This window comes from Mus caroli, unplaced genomic scaffold (assembly GCF_978045245.1).
Source record: "Mus caroli unplaced genomic scaffold, Mus_caroli_1 scaffold_12, whole genome shotgun sequence".
Taxonomy (NCBI): domain Eukaryota; kingdom Metazoa; phylum Chordata; class Mammalia; order Rodentia; family Muridae; genus Mus; species Mus caroli.
In genome coordinates, this window is record NW_028227267.1 from 33,759,576 (window position 1) to 33,785,429 (window position 25,854).

Here is a 25,854-nt window from a genome sequence, read left to right on the forward strand (position 1 = left end):
CAGCCACTGTCCACCAGTACATGGCCGGCCAGGCCTCTGGGGTAGTGAGTTGCTGGTACAAGGGCAGGAATGTGCCGTCCTTTTTTAATATTTCCTGCAACAAGACCCTATCTCAAAAAGCAAAAACAAAAGATAAGGGTGAAGAAGGACAACTGGGGTACTCAGTTTGAGATATTCTGAGCCCACTGACAAGTCTAGAAAATTTGAGCCACTATGTTACAAGGATCCTTGTGACATGATGCCCTAAGAACATTTTCTGGCCCTCAAATTCAACCTCAATCAAGCCAGGAAATATGAAATAGAGACAATACAGAAATAACAACAGGAAACAATAAGGCAATTCCAGAACACAGGTCATTTTATAGAACTCTAATTTATAAAACTAGTTATGGGTCAAGAAGAGGAGGGTGTTATCAGAGACTTGAGGGCATAACAGATGCTACATGTAAGTCTTATTAGGACTCTAACAGAAGAAACTAACTATAAAAAAATGTTTTGTGGTCCTACCCCTTACTGAAGAGCTATTGGTAATTGGTAGCTTCTGAGGAAGACAGAGTCACTTTCCTTGGAGAAGTGGCTCCTAGTAAGATTTCTATGGTGCTCAGAGAAAGGCCACACTCATGCTCATATGGTACCATTACTTGTACCTATGAGTTATTTTTTATGAATACATGATGTTGAGAGCATACTGGGATATATCTAGGGAATAGAATAGGGAAGGGTAGAACAGTAAATATCATTTTTCATTGTATAGATGTATGAAATTCTCCAAAATAAAGAAAAGTCAGTTTAAAAGATAAAAATAAATGATCCCAAAGAACCATGTGTGGCAAAGTCCCATTGTCATATGTACATGTGAGGCCGAAGAATATGGTCAATGCAGAAAGCAGAGTCATCCTCACAAAACTGGCTGTAACAATAGCCATGAGGGTGGATGATGTCACAAGTGGCCAAGGATACAAGAAACAGAAGAGCCAAAAGGTTGATTGGAGAATAAAGACACCTTATTCTTCTTACTACACAACTCTCAAGGCAGATAAAACAGTTTTATGGTGTTTCCAGAGTCCATATATCCTTTTATATATGCCAAACCCAGTGCTGCAAAGATTATAATGTCACAAAGTTTCAGAGTATGGACTATAACTGAAGCCTTCCAGATTTCAGAACCTGCAATCTTGCTGTGACATCTGCTATCTCCTTGTCTATCACCATAAGGGAACAACATGATTATGCTTGCATTAGACACTGTGGTGGTTTGAATATGGTTGGTCCATTATTAGGAGGTATGGCCTTGTTGGAAGGAAGTGTCTCACTGTAGGGGTAGGCATTCAGATCCACCTAGCTGCCTAGAAGACGGTCTCTTTCCCAGTTGTCTTCAGATCAAGATATAGAACTCTTATCTCCTTCTCCTGAACCATGTCTGCTTGCAAGCTGCCATGCTTCCCATCATAATGACAATTGACTGAACCTCTGAAGCCATAAGCCAGTCCCCAACTAAATATTTTATTTTATGAGTGGCTGTGTTCATGGTGTCTCTTTGCAGCAATAAAACCCTAAGGAAGACTCCATCCTTGAGAGTTACTGAGTTACAGGGAGGTTACTCTCATTAATATGAAGAACATATTCAAATTAAGGAGGTGGAAGAATTAAAATCAAAACATAGCTACGCCTTTAAGTAGAGAGCACACAGAGAACATTCTAGAGAGCAAAGACCTGCCTCATCAAGTATCTAAACACTATCCTTGGGTTTATAATCCATTCCAGATATTCTGCGCATTTATATGACATCATTACCTCAATTTGCAAAACCAGAGCCACATGTAAGATGACACATACGAGAGAGGTAGAAGTAGTCATACCAAGCAGCCAGCACAACACTAATATCCCATACTGAAAGTCAAACATAGCAACCTTGGGCAATGCCCATGATAATATCAACAAGTTCATGAATACTAGGAAAGATATAACATGTGTGTCTTCCATGTAAGTTAGTCACAAGCCTGGTCTGCTATCTCTGTGACTTTATGAAGTAATATACAAAGTAATTTGCTAGAACCCATCAGTGTTAGGAGTTTTTTAGGAGGGCATTCATTCAACAAAGACTTATTGAGTGCTGGCCCTACATTAAGTGGGAGGTTCGGCACTGGAATTGCTTTGGGTTATTAAAACATGACCCATTCACCCTAGGAAGTCATCTTAGCACAGCCATGACAGACAGGCCTCCAGGAGCATCATTATTCGAGGTTTCTGTCTTGAATTTTGGAATGGGAACAGTCTCACAAATGCAGTCACATTTTATAGGTCACATTCTGGAGGCTTACTAATATAATCGTTCATCTGAAGAATGGTGGATCTTCCAGAACGTCAGGAGGCTTTGAGTTTGGATATTCTTATGCTCAGTTCAAAATCAGGATACTCAAAGGAGTCCAAAGAGGAGGGGAAAAAATCATTCAAACAACAGGTGATAGTCTGGTGGGCTATCCCTCTGTCCACAGGGTTCCTGTAGCAACTCTCCCCCTGAAACAGTGATGATCTCCTCCTAAAGGGAAAAGAGAAGAAAATCAATCCAATTCAGATCAAGAAGAGATATAAACATTCATGGGGAGTCAGGTAGAGAATGGTTAGAGAGAAAAAAACTAAGGCCGTACATCTACATCCCCTTACTCACCTGCCTAGAAATAAAAGGGTAACCTCCTTTTAAAAAGAAATGCATCTGTACAGTATGAGAAAATAAGAAGGAAGGCCACCAAGTAAAATGAGAAAAAAAATAGATTGTCTAAGAAGCAGCAGAAACTGGGGACACATTAGGGACACAACTTTGCCCCTGTTGCTGGTGAAACCGAAGAGACACAAACAACAGACATTGTCATACCCCTCAGAGAGCTACTCTTTCCTGACCCCAAGCCTACAGCAGAAGATACTGGATTTGGGAAACATAAGTTGTCTGTGCATGAATAAATTTGAGATTGAATGTTGGAAGACTGTTTCATTATTGAGGTATTTAAAGACCACCTCAACTATAACAGAAAGATTCAAAACTCAGTAGTCCAAAAGATTTCTAAGAAAATACCAAACTTATAAAGGAAACAAAAAGAAGCTTTAAGAGATCTACATTATCTTTCTCAACAGGAGAAGTCATCCATGAAACAGGAGTATGCTGTTATAAGAAAAAATGAGCATGCAATTGAAAAATATGACTGTTTAAATTAAAAATATTTTCAGCAGAATAGACATAACTAAAGAGCAATTTGGTAGATACAGAAATTGTAACATCAAGAAAAAGATATCTAAAAATAGAAAAATGAACCGTGAATAAAAAGAGACAATTTACAGGTGACTAACTGGAAGTAGCTATTAAATACATGAAAAGACACCTCAGCAGCAGAGGCCACAAGAAAAATGCAAGCTAGACCATAGAGAGCTATTGCGTCTGCCATTTCATGGAGGAAACAGCCCTCAAATAGTTCTGGCAGGAACATGAATTGGTTCCATGTTTTGGGAAGGCGATCTGGCAGGTCTTTTGCAATTAAAATGTGCATACTTTTCTTTCCAGCAATTTCAGTTCAAGGAGTCGATCCCGGAAAACACTACATATGTATGCATAGTGACAAAGTAACATATACATAGTACAGAAGTCTCTGAAACACAGTTCATGATCATGAAACAGAAGGTGGAAGGAAGGACACAAGAAGAGAATGAGTAATTAAGCTGAACCCTACACCCATACCAGGGAATCCTGGTACATATACTAGTGGGGAAATATCTGCCAGGCAAATTTTTGAGACAGGTTCTTATGCATGCAGGCTGGCCTTAAACTCACTATGTAGCTAAAGATGACCTTGAACATTTGACCCACATTTCTCCCCCTTCTTGAGTACTAAGATTACAGGCTTACTTCTCCACCTATACACTCAGTTTAAGTCGTGCTGTGGTTCAAACCCAGGGCTTTGTGCTAAGCAAGCACTCTAGTAACTGATGTTAGGTGCCAACTCTCCTAACCACGTTTTAATAACAGATGGTACCTACTGCTGATTTTGAAATGCAGTCTATACAGTGATACCTCCTTGAAACCTCACAGGGATGTCACTGACCCACCCAACTGAAAAAAGAAACTGAGTCACAAAAGCCTGAGCAGTGACTCAAAGCCATGCAAAATAATGAAGTCTGGATTCAAACCTGACATTCTGGTATCAGGGACCATGCCTTCAAATATTACCTTCTAAAGTCTAATTAAGTACAGCTTGAAGGTTAGATTGTTGCATTATATGATGTAAAAATCAGAAAACTATGTATTTTCTTATGACCATGAATTTTGGTATTACTGGCTAGCAAATAACACATGGCACATTACTAACTCAAGGTGGAAGATGTCATCAGGTGTTTGAAATCAGTGAAGCTGGCATGACTAATATAATCATGAATTAATAGTGTAATTAAAATTTAATTTATCAAAACTGATCACCAGACCTCCATGTGGGCATAGATGATATCTTTGTGTAGGGCTTGAAGTGAACTTGTTGATCTACAGATTTTAAATTTGGAATGAATAACGCCCTGCAGAGGCATGTGATGTGGCCTTCCTGTGTAGAACTTGACCTGAGAACTGGGCACTGACCCTCTGATGGAAATACTGGTGGAGACAAGTAGCCATAGCTGCTGAAGTAGCTTATTTTCAACAAGAAAAACAAGCACTGGGACTCAGACGGAAGTATGAGCTTCAGAGGAAGGCTGCTAGGGGCTTAGCTCCTGACTACAGCTGGCACCGGCCATTGGAACTTGGCCCAGTGCCATGGCCTCCCTGGCCTTGGTTTCCTGGCCTGTGAACAAGGTTACTGTGCTTTCATAACACAGGTGTCACCATGATTATGAGGACATGTATGCTTAACCCAGAACAATGCTATCAGACTCCACACTCCCTTCCTTCCTCCGTTCTTCTTTGCCTTCCTCTGGCTGTTAGAAGGCCCTTCCCAAAACAAATAGGAATCCACCCTCACCTAGTCCAGATCCACAGCAGTACTCTGATCCCAGGCATCTCTGAATGAATAGTTTTCTCTTCTGTCCTTTCTTCTCTTCTTCTCTAACTCTGATTTTGGGTGGCAGGTGGTGGTGGTGGTGGTGGTGGTGGTGGTGGTGGTGGTGGTGGTGGTGGTATTGTTGCTGCTGCTGTTGCTGTTGTTATTTAAGTTGGTTGGATATTTCATTGTTGTTGTTGTTGTTGTTTATTGCCATGTAACCCAAGATTCCCTTAAGCTGGTGATTCTCCTGCCTCAGTATCCAAGTGCTGGGATTACAGATGTTTCCCAACATGCCTAGCTAGACAGGTGATTTTTCTATGTGCTCCATTCACAAGGCCTGGGGCCTTTTGTGGATGGATAAAATAAAGAAAGCAATATAGAATCCAGGAGACCCTGTTACAACAAAATCCTAGTGCAAGCAATTCTGTGACACCTTCTAGACCTGTACGACTCAATTAGATATTGGAGCTGGAATTCCCATAACATTATCCCAGAATCCCTCAGAACTTCCCTTCTTGTTGCTGAGGTACAACTATTCTTGTAGTTATGACAACTGTATTAAAACAAAAGCTGCTTCTCCCTATGACATATGTGAGACATTTGCAAGATAGCATGTGAGTCAACAATGGGACAAATGGCAGAGTACTGGGCATAGGATCACAGGGTGCAATTATGAATACAATATTGTTAAAGTCCACAAGACCTCAAATAAGCACTGTGTGTATTCATTTGCTCAATGTTATGGCTGGAATGTGTTCCAGACATAATTGCAATTTAATGGTTTTTCAGGGATAGGACCCAGAAGAGGTAAGCAGGTCATGAGGGCTCTGCCTTCACAAGTGGATCAAAGCCATTGTCTCAAGAATAGGCTTCTTGTAACGTGACTTTGGCCTGTGTGTGTGTGTGTGTGTGTGTGTGTGTGTGTGTGTGTGAGAAAGATGGGGGGGGGAGGGAGGGAGAGAGAGAGAGAGAGAGAGAGAGAGAGAGAGAGAGAGAGGGGAGGGAGAGAGAGATGTGTGTGTGTGTGTGTGTGTGTGTGTGTGTGTGTGTGTGTGTGTGTGTGTGCACAGAAGCAAGCTTACCTGTGTGGAGGACAGACATCACTCTCCTGCTTAGTTTTTTGAGACAGAGCCTCTCCTCTGAACCTGGAGCTTGCCATTTTGGCTATACTGACTGGAAAATGGGCCCTCAGGATCTGCATGTCTCTACTATCACACCCCCAAACCAGCACTTACAGTACAGGACGCGTATGCTGCCATGACTGGCTTCCATGTGGGTGTTGGGGCTCTGAGCTCAGGTCTCATGCTCATACCGCAATACTGTACCCACTGAGCCATCTCCATGGATCCAGATGTGGCCCCCTCTTACATTTGCCCAGTCTCTTGTTCTCTCACCCTGCTTTGCTCTTCCACATTTTGCCAGGAGACAGTGTAGTAAGAAAACCCTCCTTGAGTGATGGTCCTTCCATCTTGGACTTCTCACACTCCAAAGGTATAAAAACTGGATTTCTTTTCCTTATAAATTTCCCAATATGGTGCGCTCTATTGTAATGACAACAAATGCAGGGGATGCTGAGGCTCAGTAGGACTAAGTGACATATCCAAGGACAGACATGCCCCAAGGATGAAAACAAATTCAGACAAGAACAGTGGTGACTCTACTGTGGATCTAAGTTGCTATGGCCACATGACTGTTTCCTGCACTCCAGCTAGCTTCAAAGCTGCTCTGGATAGGGGTAGTTCAGAGGGGTGTTCCTGAGACTAAGAGAAGGACTTGGACATAGAGCCAGCTGCCATCTCCTTGTGCTAACAACAGACAGCCCTCAGACAGTTAGAGAAGAGAAGCCTGGGAATAGAATTACAGGAACACAGTGCCAGTTAAGGCACAAGACAGGGGAAGACCATGAGCCCCAGAGCTGCTCTGGACAGCCAGTGGTCTCTTCTACCTCAATATGCCATAGTTCTGAGACTCTACAGCCTTATCTTGAAGTCTATCTCTATCTGCTGCACTTGCTCCAGGCTTTCTTCAACCAAAGTTCCTGCCAGTTCCATGCCCAACTAACCCTTCAAAGAGAGTTACCTTGTGGAAATCAATGAGATCTGTTAGGGTGGCATGGCGATTAGGGTCCACTCCCAGAAAGCTGTAGAAGTCCCCAGAAGCATCCACAAGGAAGTGTTTGAAGCCTCTCTGCAGGCGGTAGGACAGGGTATAACCCCAGATCTTCTCACTGACCCGGACTAGAAATGCTCCCTCGGTCATATTCTCCAGAAGGTCTTCTGCACTCTCTCGGCTAATAATTCCTAATTCAAAAGAAGAAAATGAGAAGTAAAAATTAAAAAGCCTTGGTAGGTTTTTGCATCTTCTACTTCTCTGCCAAACCATTGACTGCCCCTTTCTCTCTGGCTCATTTCACAGACCAACCATGTTTTCCAGGCTGTGGGAAGGAGGAAAGGGGTCTTGGGGAATTAGCTGGTCTCTGCTTCTGCAAAAGTCTACTGACCCAGAACAACCAGCAATGAGGCTGGGGATAGAATTTCTACAGGGACCAGAGTGAAGCATGCTCTTATCCAAATTAAACCACACTAATTTGGATTAATTGGGTAAGCAAGGAATTACTAATGAACTGGAATTATAGCATCTATTGATTACAAATACTAGAGAGCCTTAAAGCCCAGAGTTAATGACTAGCCAGAATGATGGAGGACCATGCCACATTGACTGGGTTCAGTAGATGAAATCCAAATGGTGTTTTCTTCTACAGCAGGAGTGTCCAACCTTGTGATATTGAAACACAAAACTGCCAGCAACAAAGCTCACTCTAAAATAATGCACAATCATAATGCCTGGGGTATGTTTATAATCTTCTTCATAGCTGTCTGAGGCATATGTAGTCCCTATATATGATCAAAGATTCCTCCGAATGTCTATGCACACTGAGAACAAGTTTTTTTAGTGGGTAAAATAATATAACTCTATTTAACACAAGAATTAGAACCTTCTAAGGTACTTTGGCCTATGCCATGTGGTACCACGAAAGTATAAAAGTCAGGTCTTTCTTTGGAATTACATATGCATTGGCAGCAACCTCTAGAAGTGCTTTTATGAAGCTGCCTTCACCCACATGACTGTGAGAAGGAAAGTATTTGCTAAGTCAAACCCTGAAGAGCAGGGGGTAGGGAGGAGAGAGGGAACCAGAAAAAGTATATTCATTCTTCAATACTTCCCTCACCAAGAGATCTTCTGCCAAAATCTTAACTGCTCCAGTGCTCTTCGATATTTGCGTGACTCAACCCAGACCTACTGTAGTTTTCAAGTCCAATAAAAAGTTTCAAATGTTTTGTGTTGGTTAGGTGGTTTTGATCCTAGTAATAGTTATGGGTTTGCTGAGTCTTGTCATGTTCTACTGTTTTAGAAGAGCAATGAATTGCAGCAAATCCCCCTCTGCGCACCTACTGGACCACTTGAAAATGTATGCACCCTTTATGTTCCTTATTCCTGAGGCAGGGGACAATGCACCCACACTACCAAATGCTGCTTTTAAAGACAGTCAACATGCTTACGGGCTACTGCTCATGTTCTCTACCAGGACTCGGAAGAATGGCAACCAAGCTGGCCAGCTCTCCCCAACTAGGCAAAGTAAGTGGATAGTCCAGGAGAGAAGGAAGGCCTCATAGCAACAGAATAGCTTAAAAAAAAAAAAAGAGTACATTGTGCCATGCAGAGATGGACCAGAGAGATATATCAGAAGCACAGAAAAATCAGTTGTGATAGGTTTTTTATTGGTTATTTTATTTATTTACTTTTCAAATGTTATCCCCCTTCCCGGTTTCCCCTCCACAGACCCCCATTTCCCCCTCCCCCTGCTTCTATGAGGGTGCTCACCCACCCACCCACCCATCCACTTCCACCTCACCTCCCTAGCATTCCCCTAAGCTGGGACATCAAGCCTCCACAGGACCAAGGGCCTTCACTCCATTGATGCCAGAAAAGGCCATCCTCTGCTACATACTTGGCTGGTGCCATGAGTTCCTCCATGTGCACTCTTTGGTTGGTGGTTTTGTCCCTGGGAGCTCGGGGGGCGGGGAGGTCTGGCTGGTTGATATTGTTGTTCTTCCTATGGGGTTGCAAACCCCTTCAGTTCCTTCAGTCCTTCCCCTAACTCCTCCATTGGGGTCCCCGTGCTCAGTCCAATGGTTGGCTGTCAACATCTGCATCTGTACTGGTCAGGCTCTGGAGTTGTGATAGTTTTAACTGTCAACTTGACACAATGTAAAATCTCAAGAGACTATCTAGATAAGTCTGGCTTGTATGCACATCTATACAGAAAAGTGGGTATATACACCAGAAAAGTGGGTAACACCATTCCCTAGTTTGAGGTCCTGGGCTGTATAAAAGTAGAGAAACCTAGCTGAGCACTAAGCATGCAAATTTTACTTTTTTCTGCTCTGGACTGTAGAAGTAATGTGACCATCAGCTTCAAGGTCATGGCCCTGATTTACCCTACAGTGATGGACTGTAACCTAGAACTATAAGCCAAATAAATACTTTATCCCCTAAATTGCATCTTATTCAGGTATTCTGTTACAAAACCAGAAATGATTCTAAAACAAGGCTGTGCATATGTTAGGGTCTTCCTATCCTAGGAACCACATCATTACTACATTTCTAAGTCATGACATTGGTATCTAGTTCTCTCATCATGAATTGATTATAAACAGTTCCATTATGAGGCATGACAGTCAAAGACTGTACTAAGAGCCACAAGAAACTCACTAGCTAGACATACTATGATGCCCATCTCGTCTAGTCTTCAATAACATCTTAATATCAGCAGACTGTAACAGAGAATGCAAAGGTTCAAGATTTCCCAAGGGCATGGAAATGGTGAGGGTAAAGTCCAGATTTGGACTTGGGTCTTCAGACCTCCTCAGACCTCCAAGTGCAGGGTTCTTTGCTCTCTACACTGTGTTAACTCATAAAGGACAGAAATGCTAGAAAACACAATAAAAGAGAAATTAGGGTAGACTGCATTGAGGCACTGAAGAGGAACAAGAAGTGTGACTTGATAGCTTGGTTGATTGTATGTAAACAGCAAGGGGAACATTTGCAAGGTGTTAACAGGAAAACATGCGTTGAAAGAGTAACAAAGTCTATTCATGGGCCACTCACATAAATGTAATGTTAAGCAAGTGGACAGAATCTCAGGAGGTTCAGAGACATGGAGGACAAAACAGAAACTCTGACAACTGTATATTCTAATCCTGGAAAGGAAGCAAGAAGAGAAGGGAGGGCAGAGAGAGGGAGGTCTTAAAACTGAGTGGTTGAGAACCATCAAAGGCATGTGTCAACATTGTACAGAGATACTTAATATTCCCTTTGTCAACCAGGGAGAACAGGCAGATTTCTAATAAAGATCAAACAGGGTAACTTCTCAGTTGCAGTAACAGAAGCCATAGGAAAATAGATTAATATAGTCAGTGTGCTAAGAGCAAAACAACTACATTTAATAAGACAATCTTTCAAGGAGATGGGTACAACAAAGTCATCCTCAGAAAAGTAATTTGAGGAAGTTAATTATTAAAGGATATATTTCAGAAAAAAAAAGAAAGAAACTATTCCCTGGCAGAGAATGTGAGAATCCAGAAGGAATCGTGAGTACATGTTGTAGGTCAGTCTAAAAACAAACAAACAAACAAAACTAATATCACAGCACAATGAGAACAGACAAGAGTTTCTTAAGATCAATTATAATAGATAATGAACATTCAGTACCTATACACAGTGGAATTCTATTCAGCTGTAAAAGAAAATGAAATGATGGAATTTGCAGCAAGATGGATGGTTGGAAAATAAGTGGAGTAACCCAGACTCAGAAAGACAAACGTGTTTTTCCCACTCAAGTATGTATTCTAGCATCAAATCTTTATACATGTGTGTTTAATTTGGAGTACCTATAGAATCCAGGACTAGAAATGAGTCATTCCTGCAGAGGGGGAAGAAAGGTCTTAAGGGAGGAGGTGTCCTATTTTGGTTTCTATTTTTCCGATAAACACTATAACCAAAAACAATTTGAGAAGGAAGGTTTTATTGGTTTACAGTTGCGGTACATCACTGAGGGAAGTCAGGATAGGAAGGAACTCAAGGCAGGAGTTAGAAGCAGAATCTGAACAAAGGCTTGGTCCCTGTGATTTGCCCAGCCTTCCTTCTTAGATCACCAAGAACCACCTAAATGTGAGGAGCAATGCCTGCAGAGCACTGGGCCTTGTTTTACATATCTGCTTACAGGCCAAACCAATGGAATCATTTCCTCAACTGAGAGTCTTCCTCCCAAATAGTTTCAGCTTGTGTCAAGTTGGCAAAGAACTAACCAGGACAGGGCAATAGCAGAAATCAAAAGATAATGGAAGCAGAAAATGAATGAGGAAAAGAATTCAACAAAGTATGAAAGACAAGATTAACTGAATAGTAAACACATTGAGACTCCTTTTACATCACAGAACTAACGAAGTGCTGAGAAATTAACAGATAAGCAACAAATGGAAGAAGAGATAGATAAAGCGTTTGGAATCAGGATCCCACCTGGTGGAAGAGAGGGGTCTGCACTTGCACAGCACACAGAGCTCCTCAAGATTGTTGCTGTGCCCACCCAACCTTTTCTTCTTGACCTCAGTGCCCTCAGTGGGCACCTCTACTTGACCTTGTACTTTCTAGCTCTCAGTATGGTAAGTAAATAAATGTATACTCCTTATAGATTACCCAGACTCAGATAGCTGTTATAGCCATCCAAATAGACTATGACAACTTGCAGTTACAAACAGTGATGGGAACAAGACACTAACACAAACCTTCATGGCATAAGAGCCTACGGAGGATGACAGAAACAGACAGATGGATCTAAGGATGCTCCCTAAGGATGCTCTCTAAGGATTAGAAAGCAAGAGGCTGACTCAATGAAACTGGAGGGCTAAACATGACCACAAGAAGCTAAGGTGAGACCACCCAGGGCCACCTTCACTAAGAACAGAATCAAAACTCAGCACGATACAGACATAGTCTAGGTCAGCAGAGAGTAGAACTACTAGGACGTGTGGCCTTGTTGGAGGAAGTGTGTCTCTGGGGGTGGGCTTTGAGGTCTCCAATGCTTAAGCTGAATCCAGTGTTTCTCTGTTCCTGCCACCCATGGAACTGGATGTATAACTCTCAGTTATTCTCCAGCTTGATGGCCACCATGACAGCAATGGACTAAAAGTCTGAACTCTAAGTCATCCCCAGTTAAATAATTTCCTTTATTAGAGTTGCTGTAGTCATGGTGTCTCTTAGCAGCAATAGAGCACTGACTAGGACTCCAGCCATCTCAGGAAGCCAGCCTCTATGTCTGTAAACACTGCATACATCCAGAAGAGAAAGTTCTATAGAGCTGGAAATACTTCCCCTGGAAAAGGTCAGGAGAATTAATTTTACATAAAAACTTAGTCACAGAGAAGCAAGAAGGTCAAATCACATTACCATGAGAGGAAAGAAGTGACCAGAAGTTCTCCCCTGTAGGTGACACATGCATATGTCACTCACATGTATGTCACTCACATGTCACTCACATAGTTTGCCCTCTATATACCTGCAGGTTCTGCAACAACCAAAGACAACATCAGGAGACAGGAAAAAAGACAACTTTTTTCTTCTCATGATTTTCTAAGCCATATCATATAACACCTGTGTATATAGCACATATATCTTATTCAGCAGTGTAAGTCATCTAAGACAACATATGCATGGGGATATAGATGGCTGATATGCATATACTACACAGTTATAAAATGGACTTAATATACTGGAGTTTGATATCACTCGAGGGTCTGAAGCCAAGCACATATGGATCCGTAGAAGAAAGTGCATATATAAGAACTCTTTCAGCAGACTGTGTTACACTTACCTGGCAGGATGGCTATTTGCTGGAGAGAAAAGAATGCAAGTGAAAGGCAAAGATAAAGTTCAGTAACTCAATAAATGGGGGCAGCCTTGTTTCTTCTGATAATGGTTAGTTATGGGGTTGAGGGAAGGAAGGAGTGGTTAATGACGTCAACTTTCTGCAGCTAGGGTTCTCCCAAAGGTCCAGCCTCCTAAGGGACCATCAAGTAAAGGGGAAAGATGACCTCAGAGTTGCACTTGAAGGTGAATGGCCTCAGCTAAAAGTCATTGATGGAAGATGATGAATTGTACAATGTCCAAAATATCCAGGTTGTTTGGTCTGATCAGGGTAGAGAAGTACCCCTGAGGCCTGCCATGCCAAAAATAAGACCATTATTCTACCAGCTATGGATCATCTCAGTGGGAATAGTGAACACAGGTGACAAGGCCCAGAGGATAACTTTCTATGACTCCCTCCCAAGGCTCCTTCACTAATGGGGTCTTGCACTAAGACCCCATCTTGGAAAGAGGACTGAAGTTAGTCCCATCAAAGCAAGAAGGTGGACTGTGAGCTTAAACGATTGATCTTTCACCAGAAGGTAAAAGAGCTAAACTGAAAGATATGCATACCAAAGACACATGACTACTTTTTTCTGATCCAAAAAATTGATGGTCACTTTTTTTACATGTATGTGCGGGAAAGCACCATGGTGCAGACATTTGAAAGTCGGAGGACAAACTGGAGTTGATTCTCTCCTTCCAACTTGTAGGCTGGGGCACTTAACTTAGACCAGTGGGTTTGGCCATCTCACTCTTGCTATTTACCAGTTTCAACTAAAACATAAAAAGTATGCCAATTTACAGTATACCGTGTGATTGTCTGACATCATTATATAAAACTGTCATGGAAAGATTATATGAGTTTTGTTCATCATTAATAGTAAGTAAGAGTCCAGAGTAAGGGAGATTGCTTATCAAAACATTCAAGTTAAGGGCTAGTGAGATGGCTCAGCAGTCATGAGTGCTTTCTGCTCCTACAGAGGATCAAAGATGGATTTCCATTGGTTCCCAATGGTCTCAAACTCCAGTTCCAGGGGGATTCAATGACCTCTTCCCTGGGCACACACACACACACACACACACACACACACACACACAGAGAGAGAGAGAGAGAGAGAGAGAGAGAGAGATTGAGAGAGAGAGAGAGAGAGAGAGAATAAATAAAAACCAAATAAATCAAAGCATGTTAGAAAATCAAGTTCCATTTGTTTACATCTCTCTAGGAACAATTTAAAAGTCTGAGCAAAGGATGGCTGTGGAGCCCAAATGACAGAGTGCTTAACAAGCATGCACAGATGAGGAGGCTCCATCCTTAGCACCACATAAACTGGAGTTGATGGCATAAACCACAGCCTATAATCCCAGCACTTGGGAGTGGAAGCCAGAGGATTAGACATTCAAAGTCATTTTCAGAGAGTTTAAGGTCAATCTGACCTACATGATACCCTGTCACAAAAGAAAAAATAAAGAAGGAGCAACAAAAACGTAGGCAATACTACTACAGCACATCATGTAATTACCTTAAATGTATGGTTTTGACAGTGGTAGTTTATATTAAAATTATCATATTTCACAAATCTAAGACCTAATAGCACAACAACCTTCTGGATTTTCTTTTTCTTCCACTCTATCCCCATTTCTAGAAATGTGTCTGGACTTGGGCTATCAATAAGTAGCACAGAGTAAGTGCAGTCCCTGGGCTGGTATATATGAGACATTGGCACTGTGCTAACCACTGTTCTGCGAGGTATCCAGCTTTAGTTTGCTAAGGCTTCACACTGGTCTTTTGAGGCAGATATCCACACCCCTCATTTTGCAGGGTAAAAAGCAAAGCATAAAAAGACTGGGTTACTTATCAAGGTCTCACAGCAAATGAATGGCAGAGGCAGGAGAGAGGAACACTCTGACTGGCAGTCAATTCTCCCCAGAGCCTCCCATGAAGGAATCAAGAGGATTGTGTGAGCATGGTGTGGATTAGCATAACCAGTTCTTCCCCAAGTAGACTTAACCCAGAAGTGCATAGAAGCTTCTTGGCTGGCTGAGCTCTAGGTGAGCTAGGACCAGCACTCTAGGTGCAGACTGAGGAAAGGCTAACCACCCTTGGGTATGCCCAGGGGTGTGATGTGGAGAAAGGAGACAGCAATTAGAATCTACAAAGAAGAAACGGTACCCAGTTTTGAAGTCTTTCAAATACAGACAGACTGTGGGCCTGGGTACCAGAGGTTTTCCATGGATATCTCTGTCCAGGCCTGGTGCAAGGGTTCCATCAAAGTGAAAAGAGTGCAGGCAGGAAGATGAATTCTCTGCTGTGCCTTCCAGGTCACTCAGTAACTCCGAGCTGCTCTGAACTGAGTCAGGCAGGGTCGGGCTGACACAAAGCTGACTATCCAATGATCCAGTGAGGAGTGCGGCAGAACCTCCGGTGACTCTTTGGGAGAGAAGATCTCTTCCCAAGTGTTACATACAGGTCTTGGAACAAGACTCAGACAAAGGAATAGTTCTCGCGTACCTTTAATTCCCTGGGGTGGTGATCCAGGGTTCGACAGCAGTTACCTCTCATTGGCATGGGCAGAGAGTTTGGGGGAAACCTTATTTGCATGTGGGAAGGCTTGGTGCTGTTCCTACATGGCTGATAGCCATGTGCCTCTCCTGTGGGGGCTGTGGGGACGGTAACTTCGACAGGAGCCAGGGGTCCAGGAGACATGATCAAATGCCTTCTGTCCCATGTAGGTGGAAATTACCACCTACCAGGTCCCACAGGGGTTCAAGATCTAAACTCAACTGGAGACCAGGCTGTCAGTGTGTAGCCCATTGCCCCACAACAGACTCATTACCAGACACTGAGAGATTAAGTTCAGTGACCCCTGTGTATCTGAGGAAGGTGATTCCAGGATCCATCCATATAACCTGACCCAGTATTTGCACATAACCTATGAAAACCTTCCATATTGGATACTTTTAGTCATCTCTAGATGGCACGTAATATCTAATTCAATTGTGGGGGGGGGGGTGTATCAATTGGATCCAATTATAAATATATATATATATATATATATATATTTCTGTCCTCGGTAAATCCATGGACACAGAACCCAAAGACATAGAGCATAAAGGGAGGCTCATGGAGACTATGACCATGGTGGGAAGTAGGATACTGTTACCATAACTGAGACACAAACCCAGCTGATCTTGTTCTCCTTTACACACTTCAGATGTCACAGCTATAGTAATGCCCCAAAGCAAACAGCCTCGATGCCTACCTGGACCCTTAATGGGAATGAAGGAGGACACCTGAATCTCCCTGCAGGAGTCTAGAGCTCATAGCAGCTCAATAACCACAGTGCCCTCTATTGAGCATCATCAAGAAATGACAGGACCACTATCAGGAGACAAGCCCTTCCTTGGAGTTGCCCAGGGTCACTGGCTACTGCAAAAGGATAGTGCAGAAGCAAGGATGTATACTGAGTTAGAAAACAAGCCATACCACCTCCACCCTCCTACCAGTAAGACCTTACTGTCCAAAATCTGGCATTTGCAGTCAGGAGCCTAGTTTCCTGTGTTGCTGCATTTTAAGTATAAATCTTAAGTAGACACATTCTGACACCCCGTAACTTCTGTCCAAAATCCCACTCAGATGCTCTCAAATACCATGAGCATCATGATCGCTACCAAAATATTTCTTCAGCAAAAGGAGGGCACTTCATAAGTGCCATGCTCTAACAGACCCATAAATCTGCCGGTTCACACAGCCTCAAACCTGACCCAGGGCTCCGTCTCCTTCTCAACCCCAATTCCATCCTTGGAAATCATTAACCAGGAACTGAAGCCACCCAAGTAACCAAATGAGCTCTTTTTATTTCTCTGCCAGGGCTTCACTCTGAGAAAGAAAAGGCGTGCAGGCAGGCCAGCTGCCCCGGTTCCCTTTTTATGAGTCTCAATTTATCTGACGCGCATATTTCTTAAAGCTTTTGCCGAGGCTTCGCCTCACCGGCTGACAACTCCCCCATTACCACTTAGCTATTTCTCATTCGTTTTTTGTGACTTTCCTTTCTTATTGCCACACTTTGCAGACAATATCATTAAGAAGGCTGGAGTTATTAAGCTCTTCATTCTCAACGGTTTCTCAAAGCATCCGAAAGCCACAGCAATTGTGATGAATGTGCTCAAACACGTTCACTTTTTTATACTTCCAAATGAAATTGAACCATGGCTAACTGCTGAGACAAGGCTTTTAGTAGATAGGCTTCCCACCTCCAGGTACACTTACGCACAAGAGGCATTATTGCCCCGACTCTGTCTGTTCACAGCTGATGTGCCAGGTTCTAATCACTAAGGCCACTTGTGCAGGTCAGCGTCTCTATGAAAAGCACCTTAGATGGTCAGCATAAAAATAAATAAAAGACAAGTTTGCTTATGGTCAGGCAGACCCACTGTAGGTCGAATGGGATGTGGGGAACATGCTTGTCTTCTGGGGAGGAACCCAAAGAGAAGTGATGAGTAACCCCATGACCATTCCCAATAATCCCATTCAAGGTCACACTCCCAATAGCCTTCCAAGGTTTGTCCGCCCTCTAAGCACACCACCCAGTGAACAGTCTTTATCATATTGACTTTTGGAGACAAACACGTCCAATTTGTACATGACAGGGTAAGAGATGTCATCACCTAGCAAAAATTTTTTTCTGAAACTAGCTATGTATTCTACATAGGACTTATCTCAACTGGATGTATTCATTTATGGCATGGTGACTTGTATACTGTCAGTCTTATAACCCACCCAGATGCTTCACTGGAGCAGAGACCAGGCTGTTTTCTTCTGTAGATGGAGATGAGCCTCCCCTGCTTAGTCCTGCCTACCATCTTCTGCCAAAGGAGGTGGGATCTTTCCTTGCTCTCTGTCTATGCAATTTTAACAGAGATGGACTCTTGTCAACACCTGTTTTAGACAGTCTTAAGACAGCCGATTCACGCAGCTCACCTACCAGGCCACAGTGATTGGCTTAGAGTTGATCCTATAAGCAAATCAGAGCCACCAAAGCAGGCAACCAGGAACAATACTGGGACTGTGGAGTGAAAGCAAGCCTGCTCTGCTGCTGCATTTGAGCTTGGAAGAAAGTAGGCACGGCACCTTAAACAACAGCTGCTTCTGAATGAAAGCAGCAGTGAGTGGAAAAGGGCCAGTGGCTGAAACATGCACACGCCTCAGACCAGATAAAGCTTGGAACTGGATCTGGCTGGGGGGTTGAGAGGGTGGCTTTTCAGTCATGTGAGCTGACTTTCTTTTGGCAATGTTGCTGTTCATTCTTCTATCACCTGCAACTGAACATAAGTCCCATGGGGACTTAAGTGTAGCATGAGTAATCAACTAGTTGTTTATTTACTTATTTGCTCTAAGATGGACTTACTTGGCAGAGAGGTTGAGAGACATAAAGTCCAAGGTTGAACAGTTTCAACAACTACACTTCTAGTAAATGCTTTTGGCTGGGAAATAGCATGGCAGGAGAACAGAAATCATATTTGTACATGCAGAAGAGATCACATCACAAGGCAGGAAGAGGGGTGGGAGACAGTTTTGCTCCATTCTATAACAAAGTCCTCTCTGACAACTGACTGGGGACACCTGAGTTCAATTCATCTCCCTCCTGAGAGCTGTGCACCAACCTGCTCTTTTCCAGGCTCTTTCCATGATACATACTAACACAGTAGAGACTGGGGCCACAGCACTGTACTATGCAACATCTACTACAGTTTGTTATAACCCTCACCAAAGCCCTCTGTCTCTTACTTTTATAACCACTTATTATTAATTATATTTTGATTAAATCAAGCCCTGACTCCCCCTTCTCCAATTTTTTCCATATCTCTACCATTCATCTCTACCAACTCCAGGTATTTATTTTTAATTACTTAAATGCCTTAACGCAGAGAGCTGACCTCCTAATGCCCCTGTTCAGGTAACGCAACAGCCCCTAAAACTAGTAATTTCCTGTTTTACTGTATTCATTACCTAAGACCTTTGTAGACTGCATGAACCTGAGACAGCACACTTCAGGAGTTCCCTGGGAACTGAAGCTTGGTGGGGGGGGGGGATGCCAGCAACCTCAGAAGATGAAACATGTCCCAAGCAGAAAGGAGCCCACAGTCCAGGACAGCTGAGTCCTCCCTATAAAGGCATGATCACTTCAATGTGCAGGACCTACGAGGACGGTTCCCCATCACTGTGTTCCTTGAGGCAATTTCAGAGTCTCAGTTTCTTCTTCACTAATGAGATAGTGACATGGCTGAACTACACCATGCAGTGAAAAGCTCCTGAGATTGAGAAGCCAGATCACAGAATGTGAAACCCTCCATGCTTATTTACTAGCAATGTAGCTTGAGGCAAGTAACTATAGTCGTTTGGACCTCCATTTCTTCATCTATACAATAGTATGGACAGTGCATGGTGATATCAGAAAGATAAACCAAGTGGACATATATGGAACCTAAAGAATGTCTAGCATACTGGGAGCTCCATACACAAAATGGTCAGTATTATTACCTACTCTCAGTTTGGGTTTTATTGCTATGAAGAGGCACCATGGCTGTGGCAACTGTTATAAAGAAAACCTTTAATTGCTTACACTTTCAGAGGTTTAGTCCATTATCATTATGGTAGGAAACCTGGCAGCATGCAGGCAGACGTAGTGCTGGAGAAGTTTTGCGAGGAGTAAATGAAATATTGGATAGTCAATGTGTATTTGATATAGCACCAAAACAAAGTGTTCAAAACCCTATTGAAATGTTTTTTTTTAAATCCCCCATACTCCCACAGGACATAGCCGCAAAGATACAGCCCAGTGCATGCTTGAGAACGAGGAATGATGCATCCCCTATCGATGGAAGCCACAGAGCTAAATGCTGCCTTTGTGTGCCCAGGTACATAGCTCCATATCATATGCAGGGTTTGGGAGCAGAGCCAGCAGTAGAATTATAGACAACTAAAGCAAAGTCAGAACCTTAGGGATACCAGTGCAATCTGCTTTCCTTAAGCTAAAGTAATATTGTTCTTTGTAATCCCCTTTGGGCCTATCTAACCAATTCACATTTTCAGGAAAAGAATGAAAACAGTTCTTTTATTTCTTGGTGGGAATACCTTAAGCAAAACTGGTAAAAGAAGCTGAGCTCATAGCTCACTGGAAGAACGCTTGCCTCGCATTTGCAAGGTCTCAGATTCCATCTTCAGTACTACAAAAACAAAGGAAATGGGTCCAAGTGACCTACTCTTTACCCCTCAAGAAAGCTTTTCATTTGTGACCAGAACTGGTAGAAGATTTTTCTTTTCAAATACTGCTCAGGAGAGGGTCTCGGAGAGCTTTTTAACTGAACTTGTGCACCAGCCCTCCAAATGGCCTCCTCTATGGCTTTTAGAAATGACTTCAGTAATGATCACTGTGGTTTGAATAGGAATGCCTCCCATAGACTTATGTGTTTGAATGCTTGGCCTATAGGAAGTGGCACTATTAGGAGGTGTAGCCTTATTGGAGTAGGTGTGGCCTTGCTGGAGGAAGTGTGTCACTGTTGAGATGGGCTTTAGATCTCCTGTGTTCAAGTTATGCTCAGTGTGGAAGAGTCAGTCTTCTCGTGGCTGCCTTCAGATCAAGATGTGGAACTCTCAGCTCCTTCTCCAGCACCATGTCTGCCTGGAGGCTGCCATGCTTCCTGTCATGATAATAATGGACTAAACCTCTGATAATGTAAGCCAGCCCCAATTAGGTTTTCCTTTATAAGAGCTGCCATGGTCATAGTGTCCCTTCACAGCAATAAAACCCTAATTAAGAGAATCAGAATGAAAGAAATTTTTGATTTGTGCTTTTAATTTAAGAGGGAAGGCTAAATTAGTATCATCTTCCTTTGATGGAGTCACATGATATCATCAATTCCTTCTTCTCTGAGTGAGAAGACTGATTTACAGTGTGCCCTGGACGTATGAAGCCTCTGGTGTGTACACTTCAAGTCCCACTGTTCACCTTCCAAGACCACTATGTTGATTAACACATATAACATGCTGTAGTACTTATTTGTAAAATGTAATACTTGTAACCCTCAGAACAAGACCGGGTGTTGTTGTGCCCAGTGCTGGCTGGTGCCTCACATAAATTTTTAGAGCTTGAATCATGGTCCTGAGATCTCAGCAACTACTCCTGAAGAGAAATATCCTCACAAAGGCCTCAAGGTTCTTCTCCACTGATCTTGAAAGCTAAGGGTAAGCACCTCGTGGGCTCATTCTCTCCACCTGTCTCAGAAATTCTAGGCCCAGAAACTAAAAACAAAGTAAGCATTCTCAGACAGCTCTTCAAGTTAGATTAGAGGATGCACATCAGCTCCGCTCTGCAAGGTCATGGAGCAGAAGGAATAAGAGGCTGGATGTACCACAAGCGCTTCTCAGTAAGTGCTTATAAACCCATTGAGGATATTCCTTATCCTCATATCTATCCCTAGATAGCAGAGAATTCAAGGAAGAATGAAACAGTCAAAATGGAATACATAAAATCCTGTGTCATGTTTAAATTCCCGGACTTTCTAGTGGAGAAAGATTGGGTCAGTTCCTCCAGCTTTCTGGGCCTCATGGTGGTCACCTGTAAAGGGATGTCCATGCTCACTTCAAGAAGCCCTTGGGGGATGTTGTATATCAAACTACATAGTGCAAGTAAACATGAAGAACTACATGAAGTAGAACATCGGAAGGGAGGCCATCCTAACTTCTAGGCTCCCTGAAGACAGTACTTCAGGGTGGGGAATGCCAGCTTCAAACTTAGTGCTTGCCACAATAAGCCCCATATCAGTAGCATGTCACCTGGGTCAGGTCAGCCTCATTTAAATTAGGGTGAGACCACACTTGGGACCCACTCCCAGCATGTGAGCAGAATTCAACAGAACTCACTTACCGATGCCACACCTATTGGTAACCACATAACCCTTTTCTGTGCCAAGTCCCAAGGGCAGTAGCAAGGCCACCATGGGTCACTGCCAAGACAATAAACCACGGAGCACATTTTAAATCTTTTCTAGAAGTAACGCTAAGGAAGAGAATTTTTTTTTTCTGAATGAGCCAATGTTCCGACAGAGAGCATTCAATAATGTCAGACACACGCTGAAGTCCCAAAATAGCTTTTTCCCAGAGCCAAGCTTATGTGCTGGCACTCCTCAGGAAGAACTTCAAGTCTCTCATAATTCTTGGGATGTGGCAATGAGCAAAGAAGAAAGGGGATTGCTTTTCTACTTTTTTTTTTTAACAGAGGACCTGATTAACTTCCAAGGTTAGTCCCAGGGGAAAGACCGTCTCCACTCCACTTGTCTTCCCATCTGTGCTCTGAACTCATTTCTTACACTGTATTTCCTGAAAGACGTAAAGTCTCTTCTCAAAAATCTTCTTAACCTGCTGGGCCCACACTCTTTAATATATAACTCTGCAGTATCTTACAAGGAAGAAGAATGAGGGAAAGGATGAGTAGGAGAAAGAGGAGGAGGAGGAGGAGGAGGAGGAGGGGGGACTGATAAACTGTGGCCAGCTGCACAAAGCAGAGCTGACAGTGTGCTGGTCCTTAAGTGTAGACTTCAAGAAACTCAAATGTTGCACATCACTCTCTTCTACCTACAGCATCCATGTGACAAGAGCATATCTAAGTGGATGCTGTATACCCAGAAGATGAGAGCTACATAAAGTAGGATGTCTCCAGCAGAGATCCCCAGCCATCCACAACATGAGCAGGGTCCCTATCAAAGGGGTTAATAGACTGTTACAGGCTACCTGTGAGCTAATAAGCTCTCTGTCTCTCTAGGGACTGGTACAAAAGCAGTCCCATCTACTCATCAGGAAATCCTCATGTTGGAAAAAAATTGGGGACCTTCCAGGTATTCTCTACTTTAGCATTTTAGAAATAAACAAAGTTACACACACACACACACACACATGTCTTAAGAGCCAAAACTGGGCTGCTTGTGTTTTGTTTTTATGTAAAAGTGCAATATATCAAACTGTTAAATATCACCATCAATTCAGAAAAAAATAGGGCATTTTAACTCTAAAACTGAAGAAGAATATAATCCTGGAATATAAATATAGCATAGTCTTTTCTTTCTAAGCAAAGGCAGTAGGCCGTCCTCCAAATATGAGCCTTTTTCTTTCATTCTGTCACAGATTGATGAAAACTTGGTCACCACATAGTTCTGTTCTATGTGTGAACCACCTCCCTACATGCTTTATGGTAGAAACTGTCAGGAAAATAAGAAGTCAATTACATAAATTCTGAGACTTAAATCTAGGTTCTGTTTGTTCTGTGACAACATAAAACCTACCCTTTTCTCCACTGAAATAGAAAGTAAAATTAAAGATAAATTTCCATTTCCCTAGCTGGGCATCTGAAGGCAACACAGGTAGCCAGTAACTCTATAAGAGTCACTGCTAAGCATGGCAACACGGGTGACCAGTAACTCTATGAGAGACACTCCTGAGCATGGACGGCAGTGTTCTATCTATATGCAAAGGACACATAGGCTTCATCAAGTTGGACCAAGTGACCCTTCTTAAATATATTATCCAAAACAGTCTACCCAGTGAAAGAGACCATGCTGGTCTTTGTATATAAAAATAATAATAATAAAAAAAAAACCCTCTAAGACCTTCCAAAAGAAAAAAGATACATTTGATCACCTCTATTATACCTCCCCCACTGGCTACCAAGAGCACCTCTGAGCAACCAGCACAGCCACCAAATTCCACCTCCATGGGGACATTTTAGAAGCACTCTTCAGCCACGTGAGACATCATAAACTACTCCCATGGTGGTAATAATATACACATGGGGGGGGGGTCCAAATGGGAGATCCACCAAGGACTTCAGACCATACAATGTTACAGAATGGAGGGAAGCTCTGATACCAGCTCAGGACCACGTGGCTCAGTCACCCATGAGTGCTTTCTCTGGGCCATGAAGAGCTAGCCCATGATCCTTTTGGATAGATGGAGGCCTAAGAGAAGGAAGATTCCCCCCTAGTGGAAAGTAGTTATAAGAGTCTTGTCATTCAAAACTCCCAAGCACACCACGGACACCAGGCTGCCTCTGGCTGTAGCACCAGTGTAATCATAGCAGGTGTCTGTTCCATCTAGAAATTTTGAGACTACTGTGTGACTCACTCTTTCCTTTCCCTATGCCATGAAACCATTAGACTTTCCAATAGAAACAAAACCTTAGTATGAGGCCTAGATGTCTAGGCTAACAAGCATGAGAGCAGAGTATAAAATAACCCTTAGTCGGTAGTAACCACTGAGTCTTTGGGTGCCTCTGTTCTGAGATGCAACAAAGCCTACATACATAATGTGATCCACATAGTGGGGGGTTATAGTGGGTGGTCTTCTAGATGTTACAATACTGACGGTAATAGACGATAGCAAGCTTCTCTTGGCTGTGTGTCTGAACCTGATGCCTAGCTAACTGGGAAGCAGAGGTCACAGGTGAACAGAGAAGTGCCTCAGGCACGTGTCCTGCATCTTTTGGGCATATCACCAATTAAAAGAACAAGTCATCTCTCTCTCTTGCACAGCTCTGGCTTGTCAGATTGTTACTAGGGCTATCATACAGCTACAAGGGCCCAGTACTGAGTACCAGGAATTGTTATTTAGGACTGGAAAGCCTGGGATCTGAAGCAAATACCCACCTTTATCCATTCCTGTGCCTACTGTGCAGGCACTGGGTAACACAGGCCAGTCACTTCACTTTGCCAAGTTACATTCATACAGGAGAATAGACAATGAACATTAAGAAAAATACCATGGCATAAGGGAGCAATTTGGGAATGATAGAAGACAAATTGGCAGAGCTTAAAGAAAATAGCCTTGGAAGGAAATCCAGGAAAGTCTTCTCAGAGGAGCAAATACTGCAGATGAAAAGTAAGACGGTATACGTCAAGCAAAGAGCTGGGGAGAGACAGCAAAGGCAGGCAACATCATCGCAAGGACAAACAGTCTGAGCTGGAAAGGAGGGTAGATCATTCAAGAAGAAAAGAAAGGCCAGAGCTCTGGGCAAGGGGGCACAGGTGATTGACATAAGTTTGGTGTGGGAACTACTTGTCACTTGGGCCTTGTGGACCTTGGACCAGGGTTTTAGAGGGGTTTCAGTTTGGGGATTTTGTGGGATTTTTTTTTCTTATATGCATGTATAAAGGGAGGTAAGGGATAACACAGCAGAGATGTGATGGAATCTGACTGCATTTACGAAAGAGTCCTAGAATGCTCTGTGAAGGATGAGCCAAAAAGAAGACAGACCAAGAAAGACTGGAAGCGCAGTTGTGACCTTCAGAGTTCCTATCATCTGAGTACATCTGATGTACTTCATCTGAGCTGCCTGCAGCCTGCATTTAGAGTTCACATGCTCTTTGGGCTCTAGCAGACTAGAGTAAAGGTGCAGATAGTTTTGTTCAGTTAGCACATTTTCCTGCTAAGCACTTCTTGTTCCTTTCTCAGAGCTAGAGCCATGCCTAGTACATGCCCATGAGGGCCTTCCTTTGCCAGATGCCAAGCAACTATCAAGACACCATAACTCTGTAGCAACATGGCACTAGATTCATCCCTCCCACTGGATAGAATTAAAAGAACATGGAACCTGGTCTGAACTAGGAGAACAAATCGACACCAAGACAAGCACAAGAAACACGGGCCAAGGGAGATTTGACAATAAGGAAGCAAGCAGATAGGGGTCAAGTAAGTAATAGCAGAGTTCGAGAGGTCTATTCTGACAGGGGGAACCCTCGGCTTTCCTGACTTGAGCTAAGTGCAAGTAAAGGAAAGAAGGCTTAGGGAACAAGGCCAAGGTGCGGAAATATGACCCTCTGACTAGAG

The 25,854-nt window shown here is 42.9% G+C and overlaps 1 protein-coding gene across 1 annotated transcript in view; it reads right to left on the minus strand.

Moving 5' to 3' along the window:
- Positions 1 to 790: 790 nt before the first annotated feature.
- The window catches only part of Sh2d4b (SH2 domain containing 4B), a 75,292-nt gene continuing 50,228 nt past the window's right edge, over positions 791 to 25,854 (minus strand). Inside the window, exons 7-8 of the mRNA XM_021182485.3 lie at positions 7,095 to 7,315; positions 791 to 2,539 (exon numbers count right to left, since the gene is read on the minus strand). Of these exons, the coding sequence (XP_021038144.1) occupies positions 2,447 to 2,539; positions 7,095 to 7,315 (314 nt within the window). The 3' untranslated portion in view covers positions 791 to 2,446. The remainder of the gene's footprint in view (positions 2,540 to 7,094; positions 7,316 to 25,854) is intronic.